This window comes from Zonotrichia albicollis, chromosome 3 (assembly GCF_047830755.1).
Source record: "Zonotrichia albicollis isolate bZonAlb1 chromosome 3, bZonAlb1.hap1, whole genome shotgun sequence".
NCBI classification, from domain to species: Eukaryota; Metazoa; Chordata; class Aves; order Passeriformes; family Passerellidae; genus Zonotrichia; species Zonotrichia albicollis.
The window spans coordinates 76695961-76714933 of NC_133821.1; the positions used below are offsets into that span (position 1 = coordinate 76695961).

The 18973-nt window shown below is 46.9% G+C and overlaps 1 protein-coding gene and 1 long non-coding RNA gene across 3 annotated transcripts in view; one reads left to right on the plus strand and one right to left on the minus strand.

The window, feature by feature from the left end:
* Window positions 1–2538: 2538 nt before the first annotated feature.
* Window positions 2539–9345, minus strand: VGLL2 (vestigial like family member 2). Of its 2 annotated transcripts, none has more exons than XM_074537929.1 (4): window positions 9125–9345; window positions 6703–6994; window positions 4421–4939; window positions 2539–3496 (listed from the first exon to the last, which is right to left on the minus strand). In XM_074537929.1, the coding sequence occupies exons 1-4, from the start codon at window positions 9203–9205 to the stop codon at window positions 3453–3455; spliced, it is 936 nt and encodes a 311-aa protein (XP_074394030.1). In that variant the 5' UTR covers window positions 9206–9345; the 3' UTR covers window positions 2539–3452. The 2 variants fall into 2 exon arrangements, with proteins under 2 accessions (XP_074394030.1, XP_074394031.1); XM_074537930.1 differs by having other exon boundaries at window positions 2539–3334; window positions 9125–9343.
* The window catches only part of LOC141728579 (uncharacterized), a 75106-nt gene continuing 63902 nt past the window's right edge, over window positions 7770–18973 (plus strand). Inside the window, exons 1-2 of the long non-coding RNA XR_012579654.1 lie at window positions 7770–7910; window positions 14849–14958. This is a non-coding gene — a long non-coding RNA (uncharacterized LOC141728579). The remainder of the gene's footprint in view (window positions 7911–14848; window positions 14959–18973) is intronic.

Sequence of the window (18973 nt, forward strand, 5' to 3'; positions counted from 1 at the left end):
GAAGTGGAGACTGCTCCCACAAATGCCACGCTCTATCCCCACCTCCATCCTTCCCTTGACAGATCACTTTTAACCTCAGAGATAATCAAAACAGTATACTCCTTCATGCTTTGCTGATTTTCAGCTATTTTCATAAAGGGAATTAAATACCTGTAGTGAATACATCCAGAGCTCATTTTGGAAACTCCCTGTGGAGGTTACTGGGCAGCAGCAGGTACCCTTGCTGTGTCCATGCTCTGCAGCAGATTCTTTCCCTCTGCCTTCTTCACTGGACTCTGCACGAATGAGTCTGAAGCTGTTTGTGTCTGTTTGTCCATCCCAGCTGGGCTACTCTGTTTGTCAGGTGGGCAGCTAGAGAGCACAGTGGGGTGCATGACATTCAGAAGGGGACAGCAGGAGGATCTGCTGTCCAGGCTGCAGAGTTGGGGACTCACATCCCCTTCAGTGTGTGACAAGCATGTGACAGGTAATATTTACGTAACATCTAAGAAGGGTTTCTTTTGTAATTCCAGATTTTCTACAAGCATTCATGACTAAGGGAGTAGTGACCTATGATGCAAAGAGGAATGAAACAGGCTTGAGAAATGGCATGGAGGTCATGTGCACTCTTACTGCATTAGGAGCTGTGGCCCCAGTCCTGCAAAGACTAATGGCCAAACCTTAAAGGTTGGTGCTCCTTCAGGAGTCTGAATAACACAGAGCGAGCAAAACTGCAAGGATTAGCCAAAACAGGGCATGTGTGCTTTCAGGCTGCAGTCCACCCAGAGTAGGACTGTTTTTAAAAAGTTGTTTGTACTTTTAGCACCATGAGCCACTGTCTTGGCTTTTGTGTTTAGATGTTTTCATGATAAAGCAGTAAAAAATGTACTCACAGAACAAATGGCAAAACCAATATTCATGGATTCATTGGATAAATTCTCATGCTTGAATATATTCACAGTCAAAATGGATTGCAAATGGCAATGTAGCAAATGACTCATTTATGCTTACATGAATATTTCCAAATGTATTTGGGCTGCGTCACTTAGCCCTCCTTGTCAAGATTTGCAGAGGAGAGGGGAGAAAAAAGGAAAGAAAAAAGAAATAATTGTGGTGAAGCACGACCAATCACAGACTCAGATTTACCTTTAAAAATAAAACAAACTTAAAAAACAGCCTGAGAAAGCCCTCAGGAAAATGCTCACAAAATGATCCTGCTAACTTAAAATTTCTGCAGTCAAACCAGTGCTTTTAATTACTTTTCTGCTTCAAAAAGCAGGTGCCTTCTTCCTTGATAAACACCTTGGAATGCTTTTGGTTTAATAAATAGTGTAAATTCTGGAGTCATTCCCTTGCCCTTCGCAGCTTGTCTGGGCTCTGGATATTTGGAGGCTGAGGGAAAAATACCCATTGGTTTGTCTGGCTGAGGGAACCACGGCAAGCTCCCCCTGCCATTTGTTAAGCTCTGGCTGGATCTGCTCCTGGTCAGCTTCTCACAGTATGTACTCACACTGCTTTGTCAAACTCTTTCTGCTAGGATTCCTATTCTTTCCCAGAAATTGAGTTATCACCAAACCTAGGAGAAGCAAGTTCAGGTTATTCATAACTCCACTCCTGACACAGGGTGAACATTATGCCAAATTTTGTGAGAGTTTGAAAGGTAAAAGCTCTGATCTCAGAACAAATGTTCGTTTTCTACTGCTTCTCCCAGTGTCAGGGGGTAATATTAGGAATTTCCTACTATATGCTTTAAAATTTGTCAGCTTCAAAGACAATACATTAAGGAAAAAAGAAACAAAACAGAAAAAAACACAAAACACAGGAGTGTTGGGAACAGATATTTGTCTATAAAAAAAGTCAGCTTTTAGGTACATGGTAAGTGCCATTTCTGCCCTGTTTCATTAATTATTCATCACCTGGTAGTAACACTTTAATTTACCACCTCAACAGCAGTTCTATATGCCACAGTCCCCTCTGTTAGCCGAAGTAATATGGACCAGCTCCCTTACTTTAACCAATCTGACAGCCACACCATACTCTAAAATGTAGCACTGCAATGGTCTCATATTTTCTTATATTTTGTATTTATCTCTGTGTATTTTACTCACCAAGAAAATATTTTCAGCTGTTAGGATTTCTATTTATCTTTCATGCAAAATAATAAAATAACTCACTTCATCCACATGAGAGATATGGTTTCTGATTCACCCTGAAGTTTTCAGTTTGCCTCATTTCTCTTATTTAGCTTTAATTCTTCATTAAAGTACACATGATGAATGAAGGAGATACCTTTAATACAGCTTTGCTACTGTTAAATACCTATTTGCCCCTTTCAAAAAACCCCAAACAAAACAACTAGTAAAGTGGCAAAATGACAGCAACAAGTAGACAAAGGCAAGTGTTAGAGGCAACTCAGCACTTATGTCCACCAAGTGCTTTTTGTGCTGGTGTTCCCTTTAAAGGCTCTTGGGTTGGAGGTAAGCCATTCTTCATTGGATTCCTCTCTCCTCCTGCTTTAAGAGGGTAAAACTTACTTTCACCAGAAAATGTTTATTGTAAAAACAAAAAAAACAAAAACAAAAAAAAAAAAAAAAAAAAAAAAAATAAAAAACAAAAAGAAAACACAAAAAAAACCCAACCAAAACCAAACAAGCAACCCCACCCCCAACCAAACAACTGTTATACAGCCAATGCAGTGTGCCAAAGTCTGAGAAGTGCCACCTTGGTTTTCGTCTTTCTGGGATTTAAGCAGTTGTGAGGGGAACAGCTGCATATCTGTAAGTGCAGGGCAGGTGGCCCCAGTCAGACACTTGCCACTCACAACCACAAAGCTGAAAAATCTGACCAGTTCCTTGACAGTCCGAAAAAGTTCATGAGTTCCAGTTTCTTCTCCTTTTACTTTTCTATAATGCAAAATAAAAATCCAGTTCAAAACAGCTGAGTATCTTTCCCATGGTTGCATTCAAGAAATAACTTTCACTGCCATAAAAAAATATTCACACCACTAAAAAACCCCCAGAATTTCCTCTGTTGCCTGTGTGAAGGCCAGTGGTTTTGCATCACCATCCACGATGTCATTTGACTCTTTCAGAGTAGTCTGGCTGCAGGTCTGGGTGTGGGGTCTGCTTAAATAGAAGTTCAATGTCTTTGGCTCTCTTCTTGCAACAGAATGACTTTCCTCTCCGAAATAAGTCTAAAGTATCACCCTTGCAATGCCAGGTCCTTTTAAATCCTGTTGTCTTTCCCCAAGCAGCAGGGTCACGGTGGGCTTGGAAAAGGGCAAGGGGGGATCTGAGAGTCTTTGAGTCAGCACATCAGCTCAGAAGGGATCCACCACAGAAGGAGTAACGGCGAGCTGCAAACCAAGACCAGAAGCTGTTACAAACTGACCCGATTTCAGCTCTGAATGCCACCATGTCTAACGGGTAGAGAGCTACAGGGGAGAGCCAGGGGAAGAAGAGTGAAGGACAGCTCTAAAACCAGTACAGATCCTTGCTTTTATCCTGAGATTGCAAACCTGAGAATGGAGAGAAGAAGAAAAAAAAAAGGAAGAAGAACAATAGGTACAGGCATTTAAGAACAGAGGAAAACAAATTGCATTTCTTTCCAGGTGAGATCAGTCTAAAGTCCAGAGCCCCAGAAGGCTGTGAAACAAGGAGAAGAGCCCAAGCTCAAACAAGAGGAGGAGCCCAAGCTCTCTCCAAGACTGGAGAAAGTCTCTCCTCTTTAAGGTGAAGACACCATAAGGAGCCATTAGTGGCTGCAATAACGAAACCAGCATGGAGCAGACTTTCCTTCCCTTCACAACCACTGACTCAGGATCTGTCACTGCCGACTGTGCTTGCGCACCCATTTTTGTCAGCACTACAACCACACCTTGGTTCCAGGCACTGCAACAGGCACCACCAGGGCAAGACCATTGCCTTTTGTCTCACCAAATGCAATTGTGCTTTCATCTCAAAAACTGGAAGGAGAAGATAATTAAGGAGAGGAGCTAGTTCATGAACCTGCATGGTGTCTAGAAATGACCCCTCAGGGCAGCACATGGATGGGGCCAAGGAGTGACCTTTGGGGCGGCTCCATTCTACTCCTAGCTCTCACTGCTGAATGCAGGAACAAGACCAGGGCAAGGACAAAGGTACCTCAAAGCAACCTGTAGCCTCAGGGAATGTTTGAGGGCATCAGAAATTCAAATAATGTTGTGGAGATGCGATGTGTTGGCCTGTCTCATCCTTCCTCTCCGTTCTTCACTTGCCTGGCCTGAGAGCCCCAAGAAGAGCACTCAGGGCAGAGCTCAGGAGTCACACATGAACTTCATTCCCCTACAGCAGAACCTCAGCCACCCCCTCGAGTCCTTCCCTACTGCTAAGGATGGTGTGGAATAGGGAGCAGGGTTGCAGCTGAGCCAGGGGAGCTGGAGGGGCCAAGGGCAGCTCATTACCTGTGTCCACATTGAGGCCGATGCTCTGTGCCATGTCTCCTGTTGCATTGGGGAAGGGGCCCGGCGTCGTCCAGGCCGCAGCAGCGCCCGCTTCACTCTTGCCCAGTTCGCAGGGGGGGCTGACGGGTGCGGGCACAGAGGCGGGCGTGAGGCGGTGGGGCCTGACAGAGGCCGTGGGCACCAGGAGCGAGCCGTAGCGGGGGTCGAAGTGGGGCCCGTAGACCTCGTGCATGGCGGCGGGGCGGGGGTAGGCGCTGCTCTGTGTGCCGATGTAGGGGTGGTGGTGGTGGTGGTGGTGGTGGTGATGGTGGGCATGGTGCCAGGGCTCGGGGCCGCCCTGGTGCAGGTGGCCGTGCAGGGAGGCGGGCGCGTAGGGGTCGGTGGCGGCGGCGAAGGGCAGCTCGCTGTGGGCCGCAGCTGCCAGGGGGCTGCTCAGGCTGGCCGGCACTGAGGAGGGCTGGTACGTGCTGTTCCAGAAGGACGGCGGGAAGATGCGCTGGCTCATTGGGAAGGATCCATCTGAGTGAAAGAAGTGGGAAAGAAGGTCAGCAATGAGCACACCCCAGAAGACTTGATCTCCTTTCCCCAGGATTTTGTCCCTTCCTGATCCATCCAAACCAGTCCTTTCATTCCCTTTATTCCATGAAAAACTGGCAAGGATAAGAACTTGCTCCAAATAAATATGAATTCCTCTCCGATTAAACACAACACACCTGTCCTATGGCTTATCCATGAAGCTGCAAGTATGTCCTCCAGCTTTTTCTTACTACGTAGATGGGCAAAATGTTGTTACCTAAGGCAAGAGAAATATCTCTTTCCTTCAGTAGTGGAAACTGAGGGCTACTATACACCAACCACTTAAATTTTCAGGTTTGGGTTTTTCTTGTTTGTTTTTGTGATAATCTCCTTGTCTAAACATTTATGCCCAATGTTTCCTGGAAAGAAGCTGCTGCCTCAGTGCAGTAGCAAAGTGGGCAGGAACTGTGAGAGATGTGACTAAAGGCAAGTTTGAATTACTCAAATATCTGGGGCAATTCTCCATCTATTACAGCCATATGTTTCTTAGGTATATTGTCAGCCTGTTTGGGAAGCCCTCAGCAGAACTTTGGAGATTGGCAGGGCAAAGACAAAGACCCTAAATTTTCTTAGCCCAGTTAGCAACATGCAAGATGGACTGGTGATTATTAATATCACAGATAGATGTTATGTATCATTAATTGGGAATGCACACTGTTCTCAAAAGAAATAGAACTATGTTCCTAATACTTCCTTGCCAGGGAAGTATGTCAGCTCTGAGCCTTGGCATTGCTTAGGAGAAGGGGAAGCAGTTCATGATGAGCAAAAAAACCTCCTCCACTGCCATCAATTCCAGCACTGAGTATCTCTCACCCGTGAAATATTCTTGGACACTACAGACAGCAATCCGTGCAAGGTCTGGGAAACCAGCCCTGGCTGAGCAGGTGGCCCTGTGAGGGAGGGTTGCTAAGACTGCCCACAAGGAAGTGCCAGCCTTAACTCTCTGGCAGACCGAGTGTGGAGAAGATTATTCCCCTCTGCCCTGACTACTCTCGTGGGCCTGTCCAGTGTGAATCAGGCGTGGATACAGAGAGCTGTGCATAAGCCATGGCCTTGGCCTTGAGAGCACATGGCCATGGCCAGGTCTGCAAGCCCTTGTTTTCCGAAAGTTAGGAGTCCTTGTCAGCACTCCAGCAACAATCAGGGTGGTGATACACACAGGGCAAGATACATGGACACACACAATCATTTTCTTTTAGAGGTGGAAAGCAGATCAGATTGTTCCCACTTTTGCTTTTTACTTTGCTCCCATCACTATGACTACTCTAAACTGAAAGCTAGGATCAAGAGGGAATACACTGGTCACAGTCACAGTTTGGGAGTCACTCCGTGGCCAGTTGTGCTGTAGCCCTCTCCAGGTAAAGCACCTGCAGTGAAAAGACAACTTGCTTCCCCCAACCGCCTCTCAGGCAGCTTTCCCACTGGGCCATGCCCCTCTGCATAATCTGAAGGAATTTTTTCTTTCCTTTTTACCCTAAAAGAGCCAAACAGCTGGCAGCTCCTAGCCTCGGATCCCAGGGGATGCCCGCCGGACCAGCCACTGGTGGGAAGGAGGAGGGAGCTGGATGCAGAACCGAGGCGGGGACGAGGTGCCGGCCCAGAGGGGGCCAGCATCCCCCGCATCCCCCGAATCCCCCGCATCCCCAGCATCCCCCGAATCCCCAGCATCCCCCGCATCCCCCGCGCCCCCGGTGCTGGGCGCTCACCCCGCCAGGAGCCCGCGTTCCGCGCCGCCTTCGCGCTGCCCAGGGAGAAGCTGCTGGGCTGGCTGAGCGCCCGGCTGAAGTGCTCATCCACCACGGCGCTGATGTCCCCCTGGAAGTAGGTGAAGAGGACGCAGCGGGAGCTGATGTACTCGGCCTCGGGAGGTCGCTCCTTCTCGGGGCTGCAGTCCTCCTCCTTGATGCTGGCCGCGGCGTGGCTAGAGAAGGAGCTGCCGGCGCTGGCGCTGCTGCCGCTCTCCGGGGCTTCCTGCATTTTGGAGCAAAAGGCGAGTTTCTGCAGGGAAGGAAAGAAAACGGAGCCGGTCAGCAGCACACCAAGGTGCGCTGGCCCGCCCTGTGCCATCCCTGTGCAGCGCCGAGCCCTCTCCCGCGGTCTTCCCGAGAGGATGCCAAAGCCTGCTCCTCGGCTGCCCACCGTTCCCTCAGCACACACCACAATCCCCACACCCCCATATCGCACTCTCTAGTCCGGAGACAGCGAAGGGACTGCAAAGAGGGCCGGGGGACCGAAACCCACGGGTGCCGAACGGGATGGAGCAAGAGGGTCGCCGGGTGGGGAAGGCGCGGCCGGGCGGGGGTCACACTGCCGGGTCCCCCGCACCAAGCCCCCCAAAAAAGGCTCTTTGCAGAGCTGGCTTCGGAGCGGACAGCGGCCGCCAAGGGGCTGCAATGCGGGGGCACGGGCGAACGACGGCCGAGCACCCACGGAGCAGCGCCGGTAGCTGGGAGAACGCGAGAGCCCCTCGGTGCCCGGCTCCGAGAGTCTGTCTGGTGCAAAGGGTGTCCTGTAACTCACAGCGGCGAGGTTAGAAGCAAAGAGAGGGGAAAAAAGACTGACGGTCTCAAACACACTTCAGGGCAAAACTCAGCATTTCCCTGGGCACCAAGAAGCTCCAGGTATTTGCTGCAAGATTAATCTCCTTTTATTGTATTCCGCCGAGTGTGAAGTTTTCCGGATGTTTCCCGTCTTCATGCGCGTTAGCGTGTCGGCAGCTGCTGAGAGTTTCTTAGCAATAAGCGCTGGGACGCGTAGCCCGGGCTTGGCCGCTGCCAGCAGAGCCTTGGGGCGGTCGGCGAGGGAAGAACCGAGAGGACGGGGCAGAGTCTTGGGCCAAGACACGCGGTATATTTGATAATGTCACTCGTCGCGACGACCGCCTTTCCTCTTGGCTCCCTGTTCGGCCATTGAGGTAATGATCATACCCCTTAATAATGTCATAAGCCGGGGTTGAGAGGGTGGTGGGAGGGAAGGCAAGGTGGGGAAAAGCATTATCTGCTATTTGTGACGGCTCCTGGGCCCCGCTGCCGGGCGCTGGAGGGGGCACAGGGACCGCCGCACGGCGGGGGCTGCACCCGCCTCGGGCCCGAGGCGCCGTTCTCTACATCCATCCCCTTTTTCGTTATGCTGGGGGAGGAAGGAATTAATTTCTGGAAGGGGTAAGGGCGAGGGAAAACCTGGGAACGCAGCGGGGTTGAAAGGAAAGCGGTGCGCAGCAGGTGCAGCTGGGGGAGCCGAGCCTGACCCACGCGGGACCGTGCCGTCCCGGCCCAGCAGATCCCGCGCAGAGCGGGCCGTGCGTGGCCGGACATCCCCGCGGCCGGAGCGATCCTTTCCTTGAGCCCTCGGCATCAGCTGATACCCCCGCCCTCCCGGGCCGAGCTGCAGCCAGCGGGGACGTGCCTGCAGCTCACCAAGCACCCGCGGGTCCCGCCGGCAGCCCGGGGAGCCCGGGGAACGTCCCGGGGTCCCGCCGCCGCCGAGAGCGCCCCGGGACACGGGAGCATCCTGTAGCCCCTTGCTCCCCTTCGCGGCCGCGATTTCCTCCGCTATCGCCAAACCGGGAAAACCCCGCAACCTCGAGTCTCTCTCGCCTATCCCGCTTCCAGAGCGCAACTCCGGAGCACCCCTCCGAGGCGGCTGCAAAATCTCTGCACCGAGCGGCTTCCACCGGGATGACGGCGCGCCGGGGTGAGGGATGTCCCGGGAAGCCCGGCCTCGCAGCCCCCGACGGTCCCCACACACATCGCCACCTCAACTCGCCGCGCTCGGAAGTAGCCCGTCCCGGCAAAGAAAACAAACAAGCAAGCATTTAAAAAACAAACAAACAAGCAAACAAACCCCCTAAAAAGCCTTCTGAGGGTTAAAATCGTCCCCTCTCTCCAAAGGCATCCCGAAGTCCGTCGTTTGCCGCCGGCGTACGTACCCGGCCGAGCCCCGCGCCAAGGTGAGATGCGGTTCTGCTCCGCTCACCATCGCAGGCTCCCAGATCTCCCCCCCTCCCGCCCCTCCTTTCCCCTCCCCTTCTCCTTTTCCCTTTTTCCCTTTGGTGAGGCCCCAGATGGCCATCCTCCAGACGATACCCCTCCCACCTTCTGCCTCTTCACCGCTGTCCCCTGCACGTACCTGGTGGTAGGGGCTGTAGGCTGCTGCGAAGTAGGGCTGGGAAGGACCGTACACTTGGTACATAACATCCAGACAGCTCATGGCTGGCCGCGGCCGAGAAGTATTTTTTTCCTCATCAACTCGTGTTCTGCAAAGTGGAGTAATGCTTCGGGGGAGGGAGGCTCCCGGGGGTTAAGAGGCACCACGCACTGGTGGGAGGAGTGAGGGGGGATGAGGCCGCGCTGGGCTGAGCTGACACCCCCTCCCTGCCTTCTTTCCCTGCCTTCCGCCCTTCCTATAGCTTGGCTCCCTCCCGTAAACACGCCGGGACTGGAGGGGCTCCCGTGCCGCCGGGGGATTCCAGCCCCGGTCCCGGCGGGTGGCAGAGGCGGAGGGAGCAGGGAGACCCTGGTTCCGCAGCCGGGACTGCCCAGGAGCAGTGGGCTGGAGGGAGCTCCGGCCACCCAGGAGGCTGGCGGGGTGCAGGGCGAACCAGGGGTCGGCGGAAGATGAGGGCTTACCCAGCGGGTCAACCCATCTCCCGCTGCTTTTGGTTTTATTTCATTTATTTCACTGCGTTCCACGCGCCTCCTGTGCCTGGGGCTGCCCCCGGGGAGGATGCCCCTGCCGCCCGCCGGCCCTCGCTCCTGGCCCGGGCGAAGGGGAGCTCCGGGAAAGGCAGGGATCTGGGTGACCCCATCCAAATTCCACCAAGCCCGGCGTCCGCCGGAAAATGCCACCTCCAAAGCCACAGGAATTGAGAGGTCTGATAAACCGAAGGAGGAAAAACCAGTTGTTCCCGAGGAGGATTCTCCCCAGAAACTTTTAAATCATTGCAAATCACGGGAACGGCGATGCTTTTGCATTTAATAGAAACTAAAACAACGCCGGGGGCAAAGTCACGTCAAAACAACAAATTATCGTGAAGGTAAACTGGATTTACTCCCTGGCTTTCTGCTGAGTGCGACACGCAAAGTAGTAAATAGGTGAATGCACCTTCTCTGCTCATTTTAAAGGAGTTACATAGGAGGCAGATTATTTTTTTTAACAAAGATGTAAGTTCTCATTTCAATATCAACTCTGAAATGTTCAGCTTCATGGTATGGGTCACAACCACTGTGAGAAGAGACTCATTTTGTTTACTTTTAAGCACCTGTAATAAAGCAGAAAAAATATAGGAAATGCAAGGGAAATAATATTACTCAGTTTTCAAATGCTGATTGGTTACGAAAGTATTGGGGGAAATCTGAAAAGAATGAACACTATGAATTTTGAAGACCTGGAAATATTTAAACTAATTTTAGCAGAAAAACATCATATTTAAAACAAAGCGTTGACTCTATTTTGTTTTCTTCAAAATGCAATTTCTATATTCCAAGTATTAGAAATTGTTTTGAATGCCTGCTGTTCACCAAAATCATATTTCAGTGCCTAATGATCATGTTTCAATGTTTTCTGCACCAGGTGCAAGGTTTAAAATTCATATTTAAACAAATTTCTTTCTCTGTATTCTTGGGAGTTTGGGAAATTCATTTTTCATACTGCAGTGCAGCCTGAAACACTGTGGCTGTGACTTCTGCCTCATGGTTGCTCCTTCCCACATCAGAGCCAATTTTGTGTTGGTGGTCAAGAAAATGAGGCTTTAAAATAAGAAATGTAACTTATAGTCTATACTTTTATTTATCCTGAGCAATAAACAAATAATCACAGTAGAGGAAAGGACTCACTCTGTGGCTGGTGTCCAAATTAAAGCAGTCAGCTAAAGAGCAGCCCTTCCCTCCTCACGGCAAGAGACCGAGGGATCTCGCTCGGGACAACGGGATCTCACTTCTCCTCTGTGTCCCTCCTTGTGAGAGGTAGGGAGCTTTCTCAGCACCACAGACCTGTGCCTGTTTCAAAGGTAACGGTGTGCTGGGCAAGGTACCAAAAAAGGTCCCTTTCTCAGAGGGTAAGTCCAATGCTCCAAAGACACAGAATGCCCTCCTGCTCTTCGGACCAGCCCTTCACCGGGACTCTGTGCCACAGCAAAGGTAGGACCAAGGCTGAGCACTTCCTTGTGTGGGAAAACCCAAAGTGTAAGAGCAACATGTGTGACTGGGTGCTGTGGTGTGACAGATGATCTTCCCCTGGAGAATCTCTCCTTGGGGGCTGAATTCAGGGGTTTTACCTCAGGCTCAAGTATATGCGAGGGGAATCGGGTCTGATGGGGCTTGGTATGAATTAGGTCTCTTTTACAGACAGTTACTTGGCTGTAAAACTGCGCAGTGTAAGACACAAGAAAACCTCAGTGTCTTAATGCAGAGCAATAAAAACATTAATGCAAAAATGCTGGCAGTATTTTGCCTCTTTGGTGAGTTTGTGAAATTAGTCCTGGTATAGGAAATTATCCTGGGAACCCAGGGTCAGAAACTATATTCACTAATGATCTCACTGTGCATTTACAATTATATAAAAACAATCTTCCTTGGTCTTAAGTAAAGAATTTTAGGTGGGTTGAGTCACATAAGGAATTACAAAAACTTGGAAAGAAACAGCTGAGCTGCCTCAGAGAGAAAATTATGACAGCAGTAAAGAAAAGCACAATTTTAGAAAGGACATGGGTTAAGAACTAGCTGTGTCCCATCACACCACTGGCATGGGCCTACTGCTAAGCCATACACTGGTAAATATTTCACAGCAGCAATATGAAAAGAAAATCTTGTTCGGAATAAAGAATGATAGGTTCTGATAAACAGCGAGATGCAGAAACTTGCCTCAGAAAGCATTCCTATATAAAGCAAGTCAGTGTTATCTTCTAGCTAAGCTGGAACATTTTACAAAACAAGAATTGGGTACTACCGTGAATTGGTCAGCAGACAAGCAAACAGACCATGAAACAAAACATCAACATTCAGAAAGACTGGGACAAAAACATGGTAGCACTGACCGCATTAGTTGCTCACCTTCCCTAGAAATCCTACATCCAGTGCCAGCCTGCCAGCCCCTGGTGTGTGAAGGTTTGAGCACTGAGTATCACGGTCAATTAAAGGATTAAGTGTTTATCATCCAGAATGGACATTTCTGATATATCACTCTTGCTGTTCATAATATACTTCTTTAGAAGTTGCTTCCAGTAATGCTTTTCCAAATAGAAGATACCATGAGGTGGGTAGAGAATCCAGCCCTTGCTGCAGCAATTTGCCGCTCTGCTTAGCAGACTTCAGTGTTTTTCTCTTCCAGCGTGGGTTGGCTTGGCTTCAGCCTCCAGCTGTTGGTTCATGTAATGCCTTAGTTCACTTATCTAAACAACATTTTTGTATGTAATATTTTCTCTTATGAAATTGATTTTATTCCATATAATGTTTTTTCCTGCCAAAATAGATGGAGCTCCTTAACTTTCTACTGCAATTCCTCTAATAGTTTTTGTACCATTTATTTGCAACCTATGTAATTTTTCAACATAGTTCTAAAAATATTGAGGCAATAATTTGTTATCTTTCTAGTGTTTGTCTTGCTGAGAAATACCTTCTTTGCAACTGATGATTATAACTATTAGGTTTTTTTTGCCATAACACAAATTTAAAGACATGACACTGATGTGCTCTCCCACTGTGATGACCACTGTATTTTCAGTTTTGATACTACAAGTACATAAAAGACATGGCCTGCTTGGTGGTGAGGAGCCGACCGTATTGGGAACCTCCTGGAATTTCTTCTAAACTCTTACATATCTGACTGAGATTGCAAGTAACTTGGCTGAAAACTGTGATGATCCCATGTGAGCCTCTGACACCTGCTCATGATGCCTTGTACAGTCATCCTTTCTAAGACATTTTCCATCACTTGTCTTCCCTGGTCATAGATGTACAACTCTTCAAACAGCTCCATTCATGGGCTGCTTGCTCTTGAGAATGCCAAGAGGCTCAGCAACAGGCTCAGGTATTGCCAAATGCCCCAGTTCTCACTTTACTCACCAGCCTTCTTGTTACTATGTTACCTGCTGAATCTATTGCTGTGATTTCAACTTTCAATTTACTGATGATCTTCTTTCACAGTCCACAAACAAATACAAATATTCCTATGCAGTGTTCATATATTGTACTCCTATGTGGCAGTAGTTATATTTCTAAATACTGAAGATTGTGTGTTGATTTGTTTCTTGTATTTTTTGTCTATTTGCTGTGTGTATCACTTTTATTGAGCAGTGCCTCCTCCATGAGATGATAAGTTCTGTTTCACCAGTCTTCCTATTCCTGCTCTCTACTTTACTCTCTAATGCCTCAATCTGCCTGTAGGACTCAGCACATACTTAACTTATAGCTGAACGCACTACTTGTGAGTTTACATGGGTCAAATTTGACTGAAATGAATTAAGATAGATAATGCTATTCCTCTTTCTTATCTTGTCAGTCTTTGTGCTCCACATCCCTAAAAGCTTTTTGTTTTTTAGGGCTTGGCAACTGTTACCATGGTGTTCTCAGGGATATTTTTGAGGTCCAGTCTCTGAGTCTGTATTAATGCAGAAGACTTTAGGCTCAAGAGCTTCTTGCTTGGTAGTTTTTGTGGATACTGAATAAACTGACATTAAAGATAAAAAGTCAGTATTATAGATGTAGTAAAACACAAAGTAAAAATCAGGGGACACATATCACTGATTTCATTGTCTCTTTCACTGTCCTGAAAAACCCGTGTTTCAATTTCAGAGAGCTTGTATAGTTTATTTTGATCTTCCTTTGAAGGCACGATTTCTTTTCCCCCTTTTCCTTTTTTCCCCCTTCTTCTCTAAGAGCTGTTAGCTGCTCATTATCCCCAAACAGGCTGGGATCCTGTTTGGTGTGCGTTTGTGCATGTGACAGCTCGCCTGCTCCAGAGACACGCTGTGCAGCAGCTGGAATGCACGCCGTGATTTTTGCTCCATGATGTATTTCCAGGGGAGCTGCAGCCCAGCCCAGGGTGCAGCATCTGGCACATGTCACTCACCCGTCCTGCCCAGCCCTGATGGGCCAGAGGCATCACCTGTCTCTCCTCTACTGATGGCGGCAGATGAAGAGATCATTGTGCAGGGCTGGAAGGGAAATCCAGAGCTGTCATGAGGGAATACATTCACACGCGTGAGAACACACTGAATGCATTGAATTTAGGGCTTGATTTTGTGACAGGAAAGTTCATGGAAGTTTTTTCCCAAATCAGCACAGGAACAGACTCTGCTTTGCCCTCAGAGGCCGAGGCAGCAGCTTTTCTGGTGCAGGTGTTTTGGCACATTCAGATCTGAGCTGAATCAGTGTGCACCTCTTTTCCCCTCTCAGCACTGACCCACTAGAAGATGAATCTGGCTTCTTCTGAGATTCATTCACCAAGATATATATTTTTTGTATTTGTATGTAATATCTACAGCACATATTTTTTCTCTGCTCAGAGAAGGAAGGTAAGTTCAGTGAAAAATTTCCTTAACAATCGCCTCCAGCATAAAATAGGGGGGATTTATGTTTTATTTTACTTTTTGAAAAAATTCCTTCCTGTGAAAGCAGAAAAAGGCTGTGTCTGCACTCTTTTGAGGTTTCTTAAGCACCGGCCCTTTAATACAGGCACTAAACTCCTGATGTAATTGTGATATATAGATCCCCTGCAATGTCCAGTCTCAGTGATTTTGATTGCACAATCATACATTTGCACGTTTTGTTTTGAAAAAGAAAGTGGTTTTACATAAAGGCTTTAATTCCTGTAAATGCTCTCATTTTAGAAGCATCTTTCTTTCCACTCTTCTAGACAATATTTCAGACAGAGGGAGGTAGGTGGCAGAGGAAGACTGCAGAGAGAGGAAGTGGCTCAATGCAAGGAGCAGCAAGAAAATCAGGTTTTCAGCAGAGTACAAACAGGTAAGGTATGTGTCTTTTAATGTCTGTACAGACTTTAGTGTCCTGCCAGCAATATGAAGCTGAGACGAGGAAAAGAAAGGCTTTCATTTACTTCTGGGATTAAGTCTTCCTCAAGTGGAAACTTTAGTTGCTCAGGGTGGGCAATATTATGCCATACAAAAGGGGCTCACTGCTTCACTTCTGTTTTATTCAATGTGTATTTGGCTAAGCTTTGAGACAATGCCACTAGAAAATGGTAACAGACTATACTTTAGCAACAAAATTGCAAAATAAGATAAAAAGAAAATTCATAGCAAAATACTGGAGGTGGAGCCATGCTACAGGGAATTGTGTTCTTGTTGCCTGGAATTGCCCCAAATAATGTAGCTCCTGGGTTAAGTGTAAAAAGGGGTCATTTCAGGGCCTGGAAAATGTCCTGACTTTATGAAACAGCACAGAGCTTGCATTTAATTTTTTTAAATGGCTATATTTAATAGAGAACTTAGTCCTCACAGCTGCAAAATACAACTCCATCTTCAGAAATGAGGCTTGAAAAACAAACAAGAAGGAGTGAGGAAAACAATAAGAAAACAGTGAACAAACATACTGGCACTATGGATATATACTATGTGAGGGAGAAGGGGACAAAAGAAAATGTAATTTAATTTTCATGATATCTAGATATTGCAGTCCAGTCCATTGAAAAACAATGAATACCTAGTCATATTGTAGCCCAGATGGGAATTCTGACTTAGTTTCCTATTGGTATCTGTGTAAATTTACCTCTTTTAATATGAAAAGATATTAGTATACAGATGACTTTTTTTGTAATAAATAGCAATGCTCCAGACTCTATTGAGGATATGTAGTTTGTGCTCCATGTCCTTGCTTGCACATAAAATTATTAGAATAAGCATGAAAGAAATGAAATCCCACACCACACCAAAAGCACACCCTCAAAGGCAACTCACAATGCTCATATCAGGGCTTGTGTGCTGGGATCTTCAGGTAGGATGGCCCTACTTTTTAATAAAGAATCTCTTCTCATGCTGAGGGAGGAACTTCCTTGAATTGCCAAGAGTTTTACACATACATATATATGTGTATACATACATGCAATATGAATCAGTCAGTGAGCTGGCACAGTGAAAGTGAGCCATTCTCATACCTCTGCTGAAGAAAGCTTGTGAGCATTAAAAAACTTTTTGTATACTGAGTTAAATTGATGGTGATACTATTCTAACAAATCAAGTTTTTGAAATGCAGATGCAGTTTTTACAGCAAGGTAACATAATGCAATTTTCATTTCTGAAAGATAACACAGCTGAGGAAAGCTTTAAAAATTACCTTTCAATTTTTGTTGAGGTTCTGTATATAGCTGGTGAGACCCAAGCCCATGTTTGGCACATACTTGGAGCTGCTGTTTCACAAGAAATTAATAGACAGCACTCATTTAGCCTCAGAATTTGGCATAATATTTGAATGACATTTTCCAGAAATTGATACAGACGGTTCTCTGGTGATATGGGAGCATGGTTTGTTGTAAAGGAGAGTATGAAAACTGAAGAGCTGGCCAAATGCAGAGGGCAGAAGGAAGGTAGCTCAAAGCCATTTCTGCATCCTTGTCTGTTGAAATAATACAACTGCTGTACTAAATAAATTGGCTTCTCCACCATTAAGGCATCAATTTTTGTTATACTGTCTCTTGCTGATCACAGGTACAATTTCACCATTCTGTGTGCCTCTTGTCCTGATTTGCTCTTTTATTTCCAGCCTGGGATAGGCTGGGACCTGGCTTTAGTGGTTTTGCTGTGCAGAGAGGCTGCTGCCAGCAGGAGCCCTTGTGCACCATCCTGGGGAAGGCAGGTACTTGCTGAAGCGTGGCCAAGGGTGATTTCCAGGGCAACCAGAAACACTCAAGAAAAAGCTGTTGGGGAAAGCCTGCCATCAGCTCCATGCTCCAGAGGAAGATCAGGGCACTCAGGAACCCCTTACAGCTCTTTTCTGTCCCACATGTGGTGTGCCTTGTCCCAGGGACAGGAGCTTGTCTTTCAGCGTGTGGCTCCAGCCGGCACGTGCCAAACCATAGTTCAGTCTCTCGCCTTCCAGCACCCGGCAAATTCCACAGTCCTTGCATTCCTGCTGCATGGGACACCCCCTCCTGCCTCTTCCCACATGGACCACAGCCTGCTGCCATGCTCTGGGGCAAACCACACACCCATTGTTGGGTGTTGTGCTCTTTCCCAGGCCAGTGTGTTCTCATGGTGGAGGACAAATTTTATCATTCAGCAAAATGCACCAGGTGCCACACTCCAATCACCTGCAAGTGCATTTACAGTGTTTGAAGCCAGCGTCAGGAAAGATGTCATATAGCCTATTTACTCCTATGTTCTCTCTTGCCCTGCATTCTACATGTGCAGAATTATGTTGCACTGCTTCTTTTCTGCTTGCAGCCAGGTTGGGGTGTGTGTCCTGCTCTTCACTGGAGCTTCAGAAGTTGGTTCTCCCTCGTGTTACTTTTGTGCATTGCCCTGACACAAATGTCAGTTGCCCCGGAGAAACAGGGTCCATCATTTCAGTGTTCTTCAGTTTGCCCTGCTCAGAGACCCTTCCACCAGGATCCTAAAAGCAACTGCCTTGTGGCATCCTACTGTACGCTCCTCTTACGTGAGAAAAGCAAGATGACTCCTACTCCATGAATTGTATGTGTTAATCTCCTAAATCAGTAATGCTGCCTCACAGCTTTTGCATAGATGAGAGAAAGCTGGCACAAGGGTAAAATGAATTTTCCAAAGGGTATTCAGGGTATCCTGACTCTGCATGCTTTTATCCAACTAACTTTATGTGCTTTGACCACCACTACGTTTTCTTCTGCATCTCAGAGAGCACATGCTAAAGTATAGATTTCATGAATTAATTCATTCACATACATGAAACGCTAAGCAGAAAAAATTATCATCCTCACTGACTTAGTAAAAAGGCAATTATCTCTTTAGCAACACATTTATTTCTTCAACTCTGTCCTTCTATACTCACAATTTGTCCTAAAATGCAAATCAGTTACAAGTTTCTTTATCAACAAAAAGAGTCAGTACTTTTGCTTTTAAGAAAGAATAAAAAATATTTAAATTATGCGTGAAAGTATGCCCAATATATATAATGTTTTTTACACCAAAGAGCTTCAAATATTTTAAAAGATGCAGTTTGCATGTCTGCTATACTATTCCCACCAAGATTATTCATCCATTTAATAACTACCTACCTACCTACTAGCTTATACATTTCTGAAAATTATCAAATACCTAAGCAGAAACAATTTGAGGGGGATATAATGGAAAAAGAAGCTGAGCCAAGCCTTCAGATCTAAGGGATATGATTGGGAAAATTCTGAATCAAGCACTGAAAAAACATTTTGTCTTTTGGGAGCATTGGGTAGCCTCAAAGCTAATTTGCAGCAGTTTCATGGACAAAATTGAAGTCTCCTTGAGGGACTTATAATGTTTCCAGGTTGCTGTTGTCTTTCATAGAAACACTTACTCAAAACCTGGGGCACTAATTTCCCACAGCACAACTGAGTTAATACTTTTCTCTTGTTTTTAAAATTCATGTTAAAGAGGGACTGGAAATCTACCTGTATTTGGAACTTTTGGAACACCCTTAAAAATCCCCATCACAGGTTAATTACTATAAGCACTGTAAATGATCCCCCTTTAGTTCTGTTGTATTTGATAGTTTTAGCAGAGATTTCCCTGATGCTGTTGCTTTTTGGTGATGATCCTCCTGTCAAAGGAGGGAACTTTCAGCTTATGTCTTCCTTCTCTGCCAGAGTCCTCCTTTCCACTCTTTTTGCTGGAGCCAGCTGGTGATCCCAGTGTGGTTCCTTCAGTTTCTGTGTTGAGACTTCATTCTGTGTGTGCCTTCAGCAGGTGAACTTCAGTCCTGCAGGCTCAGTTTGGATTTGGACATTTTCCTAGGAAGCTGCACCCTCATCTCAGCCCTGCATAAGCAGCATTCCTGGTGTGGATGGCCAGCTGGC

Coding starts and splice junctions, on each gene's coding strand:
- VGLL2 (XM_074537929.1), bottom strand. CDS start 9,205: ATGAGCTGTCTGGATGTTATGTACCAAGTGTACGGTCCTTCCCAGCCC. Junction 6,995..9,124: donor CCTACAGCCCCTACCACCAG/GTACGTGCAGGG, acceptor CCTTCCCTGCAG/AAACTCGCCTTTTGCTCCAA. Junction 3,497..4,420: donor CGGCCTCAATGTGGACACAG/GTAATGAGCTGC, acceptor CTCCATTCTCAG/GTTTGCAATCTCAGGATAAA.